The sequence below is a fragment of the Papilio xuthus genome, unplaced genomic scaffold, assembly GCF_000836235.2.
Source record: "Papilio xuthus unplaced genomic scaffold, Pxut_1.1 DF827756.1, whole genome shotgun sequence".
Taxonomy (NCBI): domain Eukaryota; kingdom Metazoa; phylum Arthropoda; class Insecta; order Lepidoptera; family Papilionidae; genus Papilio; species Papilio xuthus.
The window spans coordinates 1,450,050-1,465,484 of NW_013530893.1; the positions used below are offsets into that span (position 1 = coordinate 1,450,050).

Consider the following 15,435-nt stretch of genomic DNA (forward strand, 5'->3'; position numbering starts at 1 on the left):
TGGTCGGCAATAGAAGTCCACGTTAGTGTTGTCACATGCTGAAACAATACAAGATACATTTTTGTGGTTCATATTTACTTTAAAAATTATTAAAAAAATATGTTTTCTTATGAGATAGATATTCATAACATTGAGTAAATAAAATAAAAGCTTTTGTTTTAGGAACTACTCAAATTGCGCATCTCATTTTGATAGTTTTTTTATAGTAACATCATATTGGTTGTCAATGTCATTTAATAAATATTTGCCCGATTCTGCCGATAGTCTTCTTCGTATTCTATTTTTAAAAATAGTGAATAGTGTTTAAGAATACACTTGGTTTCATTTTAATTGCTTAATTATCAATTAAGGTGAAAAGATATTTAATCGATTAATTAAAAAAGCGCGATGGTGAACTCAAGTTTAGCATACGAAATACTTTTATATATAAATTCATTTTATTTTGGACTTTTTGCTACATGCGAATTGGGTACACTTATATTGAAATCTATATTGATCGGAAATAAGCACAATAGCGATAGTTATTGGGTTACTGTCGGACAGGATTACGGTGTTTTAATGGGACTGTTTATCATAGAAGGAGCCAGACTTATACTTGGACGGAAAGGTAGTCTTAGTGAACGAGGTAAGGACTGCAATATATTTTAAGAAATTCTAATATATAGTCAAGCGCCATCCAATTAGTCATGTCTTGGGCTCACATACTCAAAGTAGCGAGAGGTTGCTTGAATTTGCCATAATAGTGGAATGCGAGAATGACTAAGTTAGAATACTGCTTTAGATGTTTTGACTTTCTTTGTAGGACAGAGAAGAGAATGTACAGAAACAGGTTGTTCCCCTTTCCATCCTTATTATAAAACGTTGGGAAGAAAGAGTAAGCCTTCCACACACCATCCCGATTCTACAATAGTCAGAGATGTATTGGTTAAATTAACTGCCCTTGTTTCAGATATACCGGTAATGTTCTCAGTTGTTCTGACGGTGCCATCAATGGTTTGCGTTCTATACTTGTTGGTGAAACAAGTCGTAATCCTCAGGATTGAATACATTTGGTGCACATTAATGCTTACAATTCAAGTCTTGGAGTACATATTTGCATCCATGTTTATTGTCACAATGTGCCGCGGTCCATCGTATGACTAATTTATATATTTAAAAGTTTTACATTGACTAATTTATTTAAAAGTAAAGGTAAAGGAAGAATATTTATATCTTGTACTTAAATATTGTGTGTTGTGTGATGTTACATTTATTATATCAGAGTTTTTAAAATTTTGAAAAAGGAACCATAGTTCTAGTTAATTTTGTATTACTCAGCACAATTCAAAGCTAACCTTATGTGTTAACAATAAAAACATATTTAGAAAAAGTTGTTCCACCAACTTTTTCGAGACATGTTTTATTAGATATTAAGACGCACAGCAATATATGTTTGAGACTTTTGTACATGATGTTATTACCTATGTGCAATATTTTATAATATAATATGCCAATAATGCCAAAAATTAAATAATCGTCTCATAATATGTGCAATATTTATGCTTAGAGATTACAATTATTTGAGATTACACAGTCATGAGTAATTTAACTAAAATTGATGATCTGCAGTTCAGCTCATGGTTCAAATGTAATGCAGATCAGTGGACCGGCTCGCAGCTACCTCAATTTGTACCCATAGAGATTGGTTTGCATTTCAAACTCCATGGTGTGAGTCACTAGGCAATATGAGACATAAGTGTAGGCTCTGTTATAATGAGCCACTAGCTGCAAGTACATGATTGGCAGCTCTACTACTTGCCTGCTGACTTACAGCTCGTCTTCTGATACTTATAGTCATTGTTTTGAGCCATGACTTGCCAATATAGTTATTGAGATTTACACACATTTATACATATAATTTAATCCGATAGTTTTAACCCATACCTGTGAGTTTCCACTGCCAAAACAGTTGTACAAAACTTTTGTTACCTCTATTTTTGAAATTGAACGAATGGAATGATTTTGTACAAGCATTTTGGCAATGAAAATATATTGTCAGTGATAATGTGGCCTTTATGTACAAACATATACAATTAAATGTAACAAAAAATCTTCCATTGTGAATTAGAATCCTCAACCTTAGAGTTTTTCGAGTGTTTATATTCAATTTTAAATGTACTCCAAATATATTAGTACCAAATATTTTATTAAGGTTTTAACCAAAGTATTAACCTATTCTAGTCCAATGATTATTTATAGCAAATATATTACACAATTTTAATGTTTAACAAAAATTGTTTTATTTCTTTCCATTAATCTATTATTACACAGAATCGCAGTGCACCTTATTGAATTATAGAATTTAGTTTGTGTGATGGTATATAAGAAATTTACTAAAAGTACCTGTAAATCAAGCAGGATAGGAAGCAAGTTTCCAATCCATAGTATCAGTGAAATTGATACAGTATCCAAGAGCAAATTTTATAGAATAACAATTATCAAATTTTTTTTTTGGTCGAATCGATTCAAATTATTTCGATACATCATCTTGCATGTTGACAGCACAGACTACATCCCTAAATATTTTAATTCTAATATGAGTTTGACATTTGTATTCACGAATTCGTTATCAATGATGAAAGTTTACTAGTTTACGTTGATTTTAAAAGTTATTGTTTTGTGTATCAAATAATTTAAAAATCGCTTTACCATGGTGACTTCATATTACATAATGAAAATGTCGCAAAATAAATTCGACGCCATTAGTTACTATAGCAAAATAAACGAGTCGCCGGTGAAGAAAAACACAGATTATGATTGCTGTAGAATATGTTTACAACAAGGAATAATATCAATTTATGAAAATGAAGATTCGTCAGAGATTTTGGAAGCTATAAGCATATTCGCAGGTTTTGAAGTCACAGAAAATGATGAATTTTCTAAACATTTATGTCGTTTTTGTTACAATTTTCTTCAAGGCGCTATTTTATTTAGAAAAACGGCTAAGAAATCGGCAGAAGTTTATAATCTTCCAGTTAAAGAGGAGATAATATTAAATCAAAACCAAGATCAAATAGAAACAGATAATTCAACTCAAAATTACACTGACTGTTATAATTACGACTCTAAACAAGATTGGTCCCCTGAAAATGACATACAAGATAAAAGCACTAAAAAATTGAAGCAAGCAACAAAAGTAACATGTCACATTTGTAACAAAGTTGTAAATAGATCATATTTCAAAGAGCATCTAACAATGCATGATCCGAACCATCTTAAATATGTTTGTGATGTTTGTGGGAAATCATTCAGATTGAGATGTGCATATCACAATCACAGTCTACGTCATAGAGATGATTTCCCTTTCAAATGTCAATTCTGTCCATATAGAGGCAGATACGCTGAGCTACTGAAAACACACATGAGAACCCATACAGGGGACTACAGATATATGTGTACAGAATGTCCCGCTAGATTTTTATTTAAGAGTAACTTAAACAGTCATATGTTAAAACATAAAGAGCCTCAATTCAAATGCAATGCTTGTAAAAGAGCCTTCCACACCGAACAGATGTTACAAAGACATTATGAGGCTGATCATTTGGGTATAAAAAATCATGTTTGCAATATGTGTGGGAAGGCCTTTGGTTATAGAAATGCTATGATGAAACATCAACGTCATGTACATAAAAGAGAAAAGTTCTTGTTTGGCAGAATGCCTTCATATTTAGAAGCGGAACAGAAACATCAAGAAGATGGCTGAATCAACATAACTCAAGCCCATAACCAAAAGGGATAGACAGAGGTCATGAACCATTTGGCGCAGTCCTGACGGCTGAAACAATGTTGAAATATTAACTGAAGCATAAAAATAGTTAATACAAAATGTCTGAGAGATTAAAATGTGAACATAAAAATATGCTTTTATAAATATGAACATATTCTAGACAAGTTTATTCTGTGCAAGTTGTGTTCAGAAAAGTAAATTTATCACTTATTATTATAATCTACTATCCTTAGTCAGGTGAGCATCTTCCAAAATCTTATTAAAATTTGTCTCAAAACATAGTTATGTAAAATTTATTTATATAAATTATGTACTATTTATTAGCTGTAAAAAAAAATTATAAACACATCTCAATTCTTATTTGTATTTCGTTATATTTTCAAAATTATATTTTTCAAAGATATTTAAACCCATACATTGCAGTCACATATTTCATTTGTTGGATAGATAAATAAACAAAACAAAGGTCTTGACAGACAGATGAACAGACAACAAAGTGATCCTATTAGGGTACCGTTTTTTTCCTTTCAAGGTACCGAACTCTAAAAACATAAATTTTCATTGTTAGCCTACAGTATAAGTCAAACACATATTTACTATATTGAAAGCAATTTATTCTCATATATATATAAATAACTTAAAAATAAAAATTAAATCAATCACAGACACAAAACTGGAAAGAATGAAGTAAACCTTCGGTAAATACTTAAATGTTATAAAAACAGACAAACACCATATAATAAATGTCAAATCCTTGTCAAACAAGGAATTAGTACACACAAGTTTCAATGTTATAGTGAGTTTCCGAGACCAAAATACCCATTTAAAACATACTTACTGTCGCCCGCGACTATGTTCTACATCTATGCCAAATTTCAGTGAGATCTGTTGAGTCATTTTAGACATACCTTTAAACAAACATCCACTCATCTAAATATTTGCATTTATAATATTAGTAAGATTATATCTGTTTTGTCAAAGTTAATGACAGGGAAGACTATATGTCACAGATATTTTGGTCTCGGAAACCCACGGTTAATGACCTACAACAGGGAATAATTACAGTTACAATTTAAATATTCATAACTGATACAGACATAAAAGGCCATGTAATATATACTTAATAGAAAGTTCAAAAGCATTTTATTCAGTATACATTGGGTGAATTCATGTATAAGACGAAAATAACTGAATATTAGGACATACTCAAAGTACTTGGCTTAAATAGTGTATTTCATGTTAAAAATTATATATCTTATGTCAGGCATAAAAAATTCACAGTTATTTAAGGAAAATATCTCTTTGGTGGAAGATAAAAACCGAACTAAGTTCTTCATAACTAAAATAGGAACAAAGTAACTTTTAAAATTTTAAATTGATAAGAAAATATTGTCACAAAAATACTGTAAATTTATATAAACAATTAATAAAATACCGTAAAAGAAAACACGATTATTTTATCAATTACAACATTAATTTTAACATCAAATTTTGATAAATACGAACATTTTTATACCAAAAAAACACATGACAATATAATTAGTAGAGTATTAAACATTTCAGAGACAATTAAAAAAAAATACGAATAATTCAAAATGGAATAATAAATTAGCTAAAATTTGTCGTTGCATTGTAATTGTCAATTACCCAGTTTAAATTATTCCAGTCCAGTTATAGTCCAGCACTGGATTACAACTAGAATGTAAACACTCACTGGAATAATGTAAACTGGGCATATCTGAAATTGGCTCCCAAATACTTGTTAGAGCGAGATGTGTGTCTACTGAAGTTATGTATGACAGAGAGAGAACATTTCTGTCAAATTACTTTTAGTTTTTATGCCATTTAATACAACTTCAGAGAAAAAAAGCTTAATAATATAATGTTACTTAAATTTGGCTACTGCGTGACATATTTACTATTACCCATATTAACTGCAGACCTATTATAATACTGTCACATCTAGCAAGCTATTTCGTTTTATTTTATTGATTTACAACTGGAATTTTTATGTACAGTCAGCGTCATATAGATCGTCACAGACAAGATATGCAAATATATAGGTACATCAAAAGTAATCAATTATATCGGTACAACAAAAGTCCTCAAAATAATAGATACATTCACCCTGCTCAAAAACATCGGTACATACACAGCGTCAAATATATGAGTACATGCAAGATGCTCATAAATATCGTAGCAGCCACAGCGTCATAAGTAACGAAGCAGTCAAGGTGCGCAAAAATATCGGTACATTTGACAAAATTGAACTCTATCTCTATATACTTGTGATACAATTTGGAATAAACTACTTCTGTTACATTCGTTTGACACTTTGTATTAACATTATAGGTTGTCCGGAAAGTTCGTTCTGATTTTCGATAGGAAGCTTACAATAGACTAGCTGAAGTGGATTCATTTTCGGATTTCCACCATTATCAAACGTCACGAAAATTTCTATATTGTGAATAATTTCATTTCATTGGTTGAGATAAAAACTAATTTTTAAAATTTTATCCAATAATAAAAGACGTTTTAGGTATAGAGTCGTACCAATATAATTTAAAAACATTTTCAAAAATTTAAGAGAACAGGGTTTCAATTTTTCTTATAAAGCGGCACGAACTTACTGGGCAACCCAATATTTTTCTTCTCCTGTCATAACGCTTCAATATAAAAGTTTGTCACGCCGAAAATGACAGATACGTAATAACTAATATCAAATTGTGCCTTGTCACAATATATACAAGTTTGGCGCAGTATTCTAGTATGTTTGCCGTAATATGTAAGTATACCGGTTCGAATCTCAGGCTACTTTTTTTTTCATTTTATCAATCACGGGGTTATTTTTTCATAACCAGTAAAAATTTGGTAATGTAAAATTTTGCTCGACAATTTTTTTTTATAATTTACGCTGTCGGGTAGAAAGAAATTTAAATAACGTTAACAACAATTAGGTCAGACCATCGCGGGTGAAGTGAGTGGGCGGAGCGTGGATTGTCTTTGCGGGTTTTAAGAATGGTACGCGCGGAAACTATACGTACAAGTGTTATCTACATATGTGTGCGCGCCCACGCACACTGGAATGTTTATTGCAATCGACCAAAAATTTGATGTAGTTTGGATATTGACATTCAGTTTTTTTCTTTCTTTCTTAAATATAATCAGTATCAGTAAAAGGTAAAGGTAAAAGTGTTATTTTTACCGGTACAAGTTTAACAAACATGAGTAATAAACAAATTACATGCCAATAGCATCGCTTTATCTCCTTCATTTTTGTTTGAAATAGAAAAGTACTTTAACGGTCAAACTCATTAGTCCAAAGCAATATCAAAAAGTACCTAATAACTACGGCGATAAAGTTGAATTACAAGTGCTTCGATATTAAAATTAAAAAGTTTAAATATAAAAAAAAAATAGTGGCTTGGGATTTGAACCGCCGACCTTACGTACCAACGGCGGCGAACGGTAAGGCCACGAGACCAAACTAGCATATATGATGACAAACTTAAATTTGATGTTGGTTTTATCTACCTAATATCTGTCATCCGCGTCGAACACTTTTAGTAAATTTTGAAAAATGGTTTGATGCAAAGTGTCAAATGAATGTAACAGAAGTAGTTTATTCCAAATTGTATCACAAGTATATAGAGATAGAGTTCAATTTTGTCAAATGTACCGATATTTTTGCGCACCTTGACTGCTTCGTTACTTATGACGCTGTGGCTGCTACGATATTTATGAGCATCTTGCATGTACTCATATATTTGACGCTGTGTATGTACCGATGTTTTTGAGCAGGGTGAATGTATCTATTATTTTGAGGACTTTTGTTGTACCGATATAATTGATTACTTTTGATGTACCTATATATTTGCATATCTTGTCTGTGACGATCTATATGACGCTGACTGTACAGTCAACGACATGTCTTTTCCATTTTATAGCTCTCATGATGATACTTTGCTTTACGATTCTAAAAGCGAATTGAATCCTTTGACTGTACTTGATAATAGAACTGGAGTTGCGCATCCTTGTTTCCTCCGCATACTTCATATCTTGTAATATCAATATCTCAGTTGTAAAACATATAAGATTAACGCGCATTCGTCAACCTATAGAAAAATGATGAATCATTTTGCTAATAAAATACATTTGTACCAATCGCCGGTTCGGTTCCAGGTTGACGAGTAGACGAATGACCTTTAGCCTTTATCTAAGTAAATAACCTAAGCGATAGGTTTATTATCTATTCACTATAAAATTAACATCAATGCACATACATTACAAATAGCACAATAACGTCAAATTCCTACAGTAACAACAAATATTACGAACCAAGATATATCTTATCCACTCATCTCTATAAATGGACAGGCGATTGCTTGGAAATGATAGCTTTTGCTTAGTACCTGATGTTATGTGACAGTCTATATTATTAGTACGTATCCACACCACTTTACAAACCGCTACCACCAGCGCCAAAATGGCAAAAATTAAATAGGCACAAAATATTACGCCTTGTAGCCAGTCCATTTATAGAGGTAGGTCCAATGTCATACCAACTGTATAACTATTGCCATCCCTTACATTGTCCTTGAATAAAACAGAGATAGCATCTTCGTATGTAAGTTCGACATTTGAAATTAGTAAAGGGTCTTATTTAAGCAAATTACATCTTTGTCTTTTTGCTTTACTATTAAAAAGTCTTATTTTTTTATTTAAGTGGTATTTATTAATGTTATATAATGTAATAGTTATAAAGGGGTATATTTTTAATACGATTATAAAGCTTTTGTAGAGTTAAATCAAAATTTCGTTGTAGGTATAGGATAGTAAAAATATTTTAGGTTATTCCAAGTCAGTTTGCAGTAATTTAGACATGGGATGTTAAATATAGGTTTTCTATCAAATGTTTTAGAAAAAATATGATGAAATATTCTAAAATTTGCATTGAACATTTTACGTATATCTATAAATATATTATAGGAGTTTTTTTTACAAATGAATATTGATTAATATAAAAGCGATTCTATAAAGATAACTATTTCTTTGTACTCGTTTATTTAGCGAATAAATATTTAATCGAATAAAGAGTTAACGGTAAACGGCTAATAACGGTTATAACGAGGCAATGGTGCTTAACTATAATTTGGCGGTAATGTCAAATTGACAGGTCTCAACTTTAATCTATTTTTCTACGATTTCGCTTACACAAAATTTAAATAGAAATATATACTAAAAGCTAATTTTCAATTATTGTAAATACTTTTAGGCATTATTAGTTAGAATCCTGTTGCGCGAATGCTTTCGTTACATAGTCCAGTGTCAGAATGAATAGTGAGGGGATTTAAACGTCGACATTTTAGTGAGGCTAGTGTTGATTCTATACACTGCCACATTTTCGGATTTTCTTCCTAACAATACTAAGTGTATTACTTTAATACTAAAATGAATACTAAGTTCATACTTTAGCGCAAGTAAGTATATATGAATAGTGCTTTTATAAAGAAACACTTTTAAATATATGATATATACGTCAGATTGTATGAAATATTTAAAGTTATAGCCATTTTGAACATTACAAAGATGATGGTTCTATAAATCTATAGTTTTAATATAAAATTCAATCATAAATTGTCTTACCTAATGACCTAATTTACTAGAAAATCTGAGTAAAGAAATTTCAACTACATTACTGAGAAAAAAAATTACGGATACATAGTGGTTTTAATAGTTTTTTCATAAGCAGATTATATATTAATATTTATGCATTGAATAATTTTTTCTAGAATTATGTATATTGGTAACGTTGATTATAATTTTTAATACTGTAAATAAGGTGGTTATGATTTCGAATTATGTGAGATGGTTTCTTATATATAAGCTATCTGGGGACACGGCAATGCCCCCGCAGAAGTGAACACGAATAATTCTCAAAGCAATCTGTGTACTTTTGACACTAGTATTATTATAAAGATAAATAGTGTTTTTTAGAATAATTAATTCTAGATGTGGCAATAACTTACTAAAAGTTAGACCATTTTAAATTACTTTACCATGAATACAAACTAACTAAGGATATTTCTATAATACTGTATTCAAACATACTTAGTTACAGAAAAAACCTTAATTTTTTTACAAATAATCCGAAAACTGAAGCTGATTTAAGAAATATTTGTGCCAATAGAATTATTTATATGTTGCCATGTCATGCACTATGGCTTATAATTTTAAACTTATGACGCCATCTTGAAAAGGCGGGAATTAAAAAATTAAGAGAACTAAATGTCTTAATAAATCTATGGTATTGTCTATTTTCAATCTAATACTTCCTAAATTATTCGAAATGCGTACGAATGTCAATAAATAAAACTAATCTAATGTCAATGTCAAAATAAAATTAAAATAACATTTGTCAACTTAACCATCGGTATAAACTACAAGCTAACAATTCCTTTAAGTAATATTTTAGTAATAAATAAATATTTTCACCTAGCAACACTCAATACTGCCAACATTACAACGCAATGAGCCGCGTGTTGCAGCCGTGCCATTTCTCTTGGAGTTTCTTGTGCTCTTCGTATTGTTGTTCCGATATTTGTTTAACAGAACCCGATGCCTGGAAATATTTAAAAATAAACATAGATTACAAATAAAATAGTTTGAAATACGAAGGGTATTATTTTTTTCAAAAATATATTTTCGACTGGCAATACTAATACTTTGACAAATGTCAGTCGGACAGATTTAACGTCAAAAGCAAGAAGACAATAGAATCACTTATTAGGTAAAATTATAAATCTAGAAATTAAAATAGCAAAAATTCATACATCATCAACCTGCCCTTATACCTATTGAGGGTCGGCACAGTATGTACTACTCCTCCATACATCTCTATCAGCTGTCATATCTGAATCTACCGCCGTCTTACACTCTTTCACACAGTCCATACATGCTTCTTTTGTTCTTTTTAGGGTACCGTACCTCTTAGGAAAAAAACAGAACCCTTATAGGATCACTATGTTGTCCGTTCGTCTGTCTGTCAAGACCCTTTTTTTAAATAGCGAAAATTCATACCAAATTTATAGAAATTCATAGTAACATAGAAGTTATGAAGTTAAAATTTGTACCGACCTTAATTTTCCTCGGGTCCAAATTGGCGCCTAATGTTTGGACCCCTTTAGCGAGCTTCGAGAGTGGTGATAACACCATTTCTCTGGTAGCACTTGACATCGGACTGGCTATATTCTTGAGTTGTCTTAGAGCTGATTCGCTATGAGACTGAGCTATATTCAAAGTGATCTCGTGCTGTGAGTTTGACCTCACGTAGACCTCCTGTGAGGTCTGATCATCTTCGTAATTAATATCACTAGAACTATGAGATAATTTCTGTGATAATAACAAAGTATTAGGCGGTGTTGGTTTTACAAAACCTTCAATTTGTATCTCCGGTGTTTTTGTTTCTATATCGAAAGGATTTCTCTTTGGTATGTTCGGAGTTTTGACAGGTAATCGCTCAGTTGTCTCTGGTACGTGTTGAACGATTTCATTCACTTCATTCGGTTCTATTTTTGAAGAATATAAAGGATTTTGTATAAGCTCACAATCGTTTTCGGTTTCATTTTTCTCTTCTGTTGATTTGTTACCTATATAATGTTGTGTATTTTCGAAATTGTCTAATGTAGGTTCAAATATGTTCGTTCTGTTTTCATCGTCTGAAGAGTAATCAGAACTTAACCCATCAGAGAGACTTCCTTTCTTCTTATCGTTTTTCTGTCCGATTGTGAATATTTTCTTAGTACGTGATGCGCCTTGATCGAACTTTAACTGAAGACTTGGTCGTGCTTTAGCGTTAAGTGAATGACTTAACTTGTTCAGTTTACTGAATTGCTCAGTCATATTGTTCAAGGCTTTGGATCCTGAAATAAATCAATATACATAGAATAAATTTATACCAAAAATGAAAAAAAAAAAGATTTACCACCACAAATAAAGAAACCTAAAGGAGAACGATTAATGAACGTATCAAATCACATTTAGTACTGTTTCGAAGTGACCGAACAAATTAATACAAAGTTTAGATGTTTTCTACATAGGTAAGTAATCTTACTAATATTAAAAACGCGAATGTTTGGATGGATGCGTGGATCAAAAGGTATCTCCAAAACGGCAGCATAGATCTCGTTGAAATTTGGCATACAGAACATAGTCTGGAAGAACACGTAGACTACTGTATATTTTTAATTCCTTGCGGACAGAGTCACGGACGATGGCTTTTAATATAGTTATTTTCATATAATAAGGTGGCAAACGAACGAGCGGCCACCTGAAATTTCCCATAGACATATGCGTTGCCTAACTTTAATCGACAGAGGAGAGGATGCACAGAAAGAAAATATTTTCCCTTTCTATGCATCCTCTCATCCGAAAAGTCCACTTCCACTTCCCATCCTTTCCTTATTAGAAAAAGGGTGGGAAGGGAAATTGGACTTAATAAGGCATCCGGGACGAATACTCATCAGACTGTAGTTGGAATAGCTTCCACTTGACGCCTGTCTGTGTGGTCGTGGTATTTCACCGGGCGAGCCTGGCCAATTCGTGCGAAGATGTTAATACAGGCTCTACCACTCTACCACATAATACATTAAAACAAACTAACAGTATGATCCGCGTCATGCACTTGTCCGTTAACTTGCGGTATGTAGCGACACTCGGTGCGAACGCTCACAATACGTATGATCTGTTCAAGCACCGCGTCCGTCAGAGAACTCGACTGTCTCCTCTCTACGTCAAAATATTTCAATCACCACCTCTAATAAGGTGACAAGCAACAGTCTCTTTCCCTTCCAACACTTTTTTTTTATAAGTAACTTGGTAAATGGAAGTGGATTTTTCAATTATGTATGCATGGCAAGGGAAAATATTCTCTCCTAATATTATAAATGAGAAAGTTTGGTTAGAAAGTATCTTCAGAACAGCTGCATGGATCTTGCTGAAATTTGGCATATATATAAAACATATTCTGGAAGAACACACAATAAGACAGACTACTAAGTTTTTTTTTAAATTCCCTGCGGTCAGAATCGCGGGCGACCGCTAGTATCTTATAAGATATTAACTAAAATGTCGGTAGAATCCTAGTTATATGTAAAAATATACACAGATGTATATATAAATGAAGATTCTTACCGACGCTCCGTATATCGGCGACAAGTTGTGTCTCGCTCACATTGCGTGTGAGTGAGGGCAACCGAGATACGTCTAGATATAGCGCAGATCTAGCCCCGCCTGATGACGCGCCGTGTATCTGAAGAAAATCATTCAATATGACAATATCCGACTCGAAGGACCAAATTTAAAATTTATTTCCATACAATACAAAACATTTAGCGAATTAAATCTTACTAATATAAATGCGATAATTTGGATGTATGTTTGTCATTTCGGTTCCAGAATTGACTGCACTTTGGCTCTGAAATGTGTCATAGATGTAGAACATAGACTGGAAGAACACATAGACTGCTAATCAAGATGTCTTTATTCTGCGCGAAGCGAAAGTATCAGACATAGAAGTCTTACCTTGGATTTCCTCTTCTCCAGTTTGACTCCATCATGGAATGGAACAGGAGGCAGCTTAGCGACGTCACGAGCTACCATCACTGACTCGCAGATTGAATGTAACGATTCTAGAAAAAAAAACAATCATTTTAAATAATTGACTACTGGTTTCTGAAACCAACATCTTTGTATAAAATCTGATTAATTTTGATCTCAGAAACCCACGGTTAGATCTTTATTTTACCAAGTAGGTATTATATCAATTTTGAGAACTACGATATCTACTTAAAAATATCCAATGATTTATTTTACATATTAAATACAACTCCATCTAGTTTACTTAGTAGGTTTTCGTGACTTTTGCTTTGAAATATTGTTTATTGCTTTTATTAATATTACTAATATTATAAATACGAATGTCTAGATGGATGGATGTTTGAAAGTATCTTCAGAACGGTTGAATGGATCTTTATGAAAATTGGCATACATATAGAACATAGTCTAGATCAGTGGTTCCCAAACTTATTTTATATACTGCCCACTTTGAGAATAAATATTTTTTCACAAGTTGTTGAGAGTCGAGAGCTCATGCAGTCGTCTAAGAGGTCTCCTAGCGAAATAAAATTAAAAATCACCCCCAGGCCTCTACACAACGCCCCCATTTTCTTTCTGGGTCTCTTACCCCCTTGAGACCTGCAGCGCCCACAAGGGGGCGTTATCGCCCACTTTGAGAAAGACTGGTCTAGAACACATAGGTTACTAATTATGTTTTTTTTTATACCGCGCGTACGGTTTCGCGGGTAACTGCTAGTCTTATATTATATTACTAACCGATCATTTCATCTCTTGTATTGATGACAACCGCCATATTATTGAAGAAACGCAGCGATGTAGATCGGAACATGTGGAAGTATCCCGGCTCACCGTTGTACTTGTAACTTATACGAATACAAACAACCGGCTCTGTGTTGCTTTTGCGTCCAACACCGAATATCTATAAGTAAAATTGACCGACTGATAAGAGTAATGTTGTTTTTTGAATTATTTTTTTTATAATATAAGGTGGATGGCTGCAGACACCTAGAAGTCAGAAGTCTATACGTCCCCAGCGAGGGGCTCGGAGCCTACCCTAAGTTAAGGGTGATTAGGCCATAGTCAACCACGCTGGCCAAGTGCGGGTTGGTTGACTTTTTTTTTATATATAAATATTAGCAGATTTTTATAGATATTTACTAATATTTATTTTTACCGTTCCAACTAAGCTTTAGGCTTGTGCTAAGACATGGTTTACGACAATAGTCGAATGGCGGGATTCGAACCCCCGACCTCACGAGGTCCATACCCTTAACCATCAGGCTATTGACTTTTTGAATTTCTTCTCAGATATGTGCAGCATCACGATGTTTTCCTTCACCGTAAGAACGTCGGATAAATGTACATATATAAATCGGAAATCGAAAAACACATTGTACAGTCAGCGTCATATAGATCGTCACAGACAAGATATGCAAATATATAGGTACACCAAAAGTATTCAATTATATCGGTACAACAAAAGTCCTCAAAATAATAGATACATTCACCCTGCTCAAATACATCGGTACATACACAGCGTCAAATATATGAGTACATGCAAGATGCTCATAAATATCGTAGCAGCCACAGCGTCATAAGTAACGAAGCAGTCAAGGTGCGCAAAAATATCGGTACATTTGACAAAATTGAACTCTATCTCTATATACTTGTGATACACTTTGGAATAAACTACTTCTGTTACATTCATTTGACACTTTGTATTAACATTATAGGTTGTCCGGAAAGTTCGTTCTGATTTTCGATATAAAGCTTACAATAGACTGTAGTTGAAGTGGATTCATTTTCTGATTTCCACCATTATCAAACGTCACAAAAATTTCTATATTGTGAATAATTTCATTTCATTGGTTGAGATAAAAACTAATTTTTAAAATTTTATCCAATAATTAAAGACGTTTTAGGTATAGAGTCGTACCAATATAATTTAAAAACATTTCCAAAAATTTAAGAGAACAGGGTTTCAATTTTCCTTATAAAGCGGCACGAACTTACTGGGCAACCCAATATTTTTC

At 32.5% G+C, this 15,435-nt stretch overlaps 3 protein-coding genes across 5 annotated transcripts in view; 2 read left to right on the top strand and 1 right to left on the bottom strand.

Moving 5' to 3' along the window:
• The first annotated feature begins 254 nt into the window (after positions 1 to 254).
• Positions 255 to 1,196, top strand: LOC106116167 (uncharacterized). The gene is made up of 2 exons (XM_013309913.1): positions 255 to 625; positions 950 to 1,196. The coding sequence occupies exons 1-2, from the start codon at positions 388 to 390 to the stop codon at positions 1,141 to 1,143; spliced, it is 432 nt and encodes a 143-aa protein (XP_013165367.1). The 5' UTR covers positions 255 to 387; the 3' UTR covers positions 1,144 to 1,196.
• Positions 1,197 to 2,557: 1,361 nt separating this feature from the next.
• LOC106116364 (zinc finger protein 33A-like) lies at positions 2,558 to 4,003 on the top strand. Its single transcript, XM_013310165.1, has one exon. It carries the CDS (start codon positions 2,690 to 2,692, stop codon positions 3,740 to 3,742), a length of 1,053 nt encoding a protein of 350 aa, XP_013165619.1. The 5' UTR covers positions 2,558 to 2,689; the 3' UTR covers positions 3,743 to 4,003.
• A 4,760-nt stretch (positions 4,004 to 8,763) lies between these two features.
• sp3 (phosphatidylinositide phosphatase spermathreecae) overlaps positions 8,764 to 15,435 on the bottom strand; it is a 20,281-nt gene continuing 13,609 nt past the window's right edge. For 2 of the 3 annotated variants that reach the window (XM_013310163.1, XM_013310162.1), the window contains exons 15-18: positions 13,349 to 13,455; positions 12,959 to 13,076; positions 10,904 to 11,688; positions 8,764 to 10,388 (exon numbers count right to left, since the gene is read on the bottom strand). In XM_013310163.1, the coding sequence (XP_013165617.1) occupies positions 10,287 to 10,388; positions 10,904 to 11,688; positions 12,959 to 13,076; positions 13,349 to 13,455 (1,112 nt within the window). In that variant the 3' untranslated portion in view covers positions 8,764 to 10,286. Of the gene's footprint in view, positions 10,389 to 10,903; positions 11,689 to 12,428; positions 12,554 to 12,958; positions 13,077 to 13,348; positions 13,456 to 15,435 lie in introns of those variants that run through there. The other variant, XM_013310164.1, reaches the window with a different exon arrangement.

Excerpts from the sequence above, each read along its gene's own strand:
- LOC106116167 (XM_013309913.1), top strand. The coding sequence starts at position 388 with ATGGTGAACTCAAGTTTAGCATACGAAATACTTTTATATATAAATTCA. Across the intron at positions 626-949 it reads AGGTAGTCTTAGTGAACGAG|ATATACCGGTAATGTTCTCA; the intron begins GTAAGGACTGCA and ends CCCTTGTTTCAG.
- LOC106116364 (XM_013310165.1), top strand. The coding sequence starts at position 2,690 with ATGGTGACTTCATATTACATAATGAAAATGTCGCAAAATAAATTCGAC.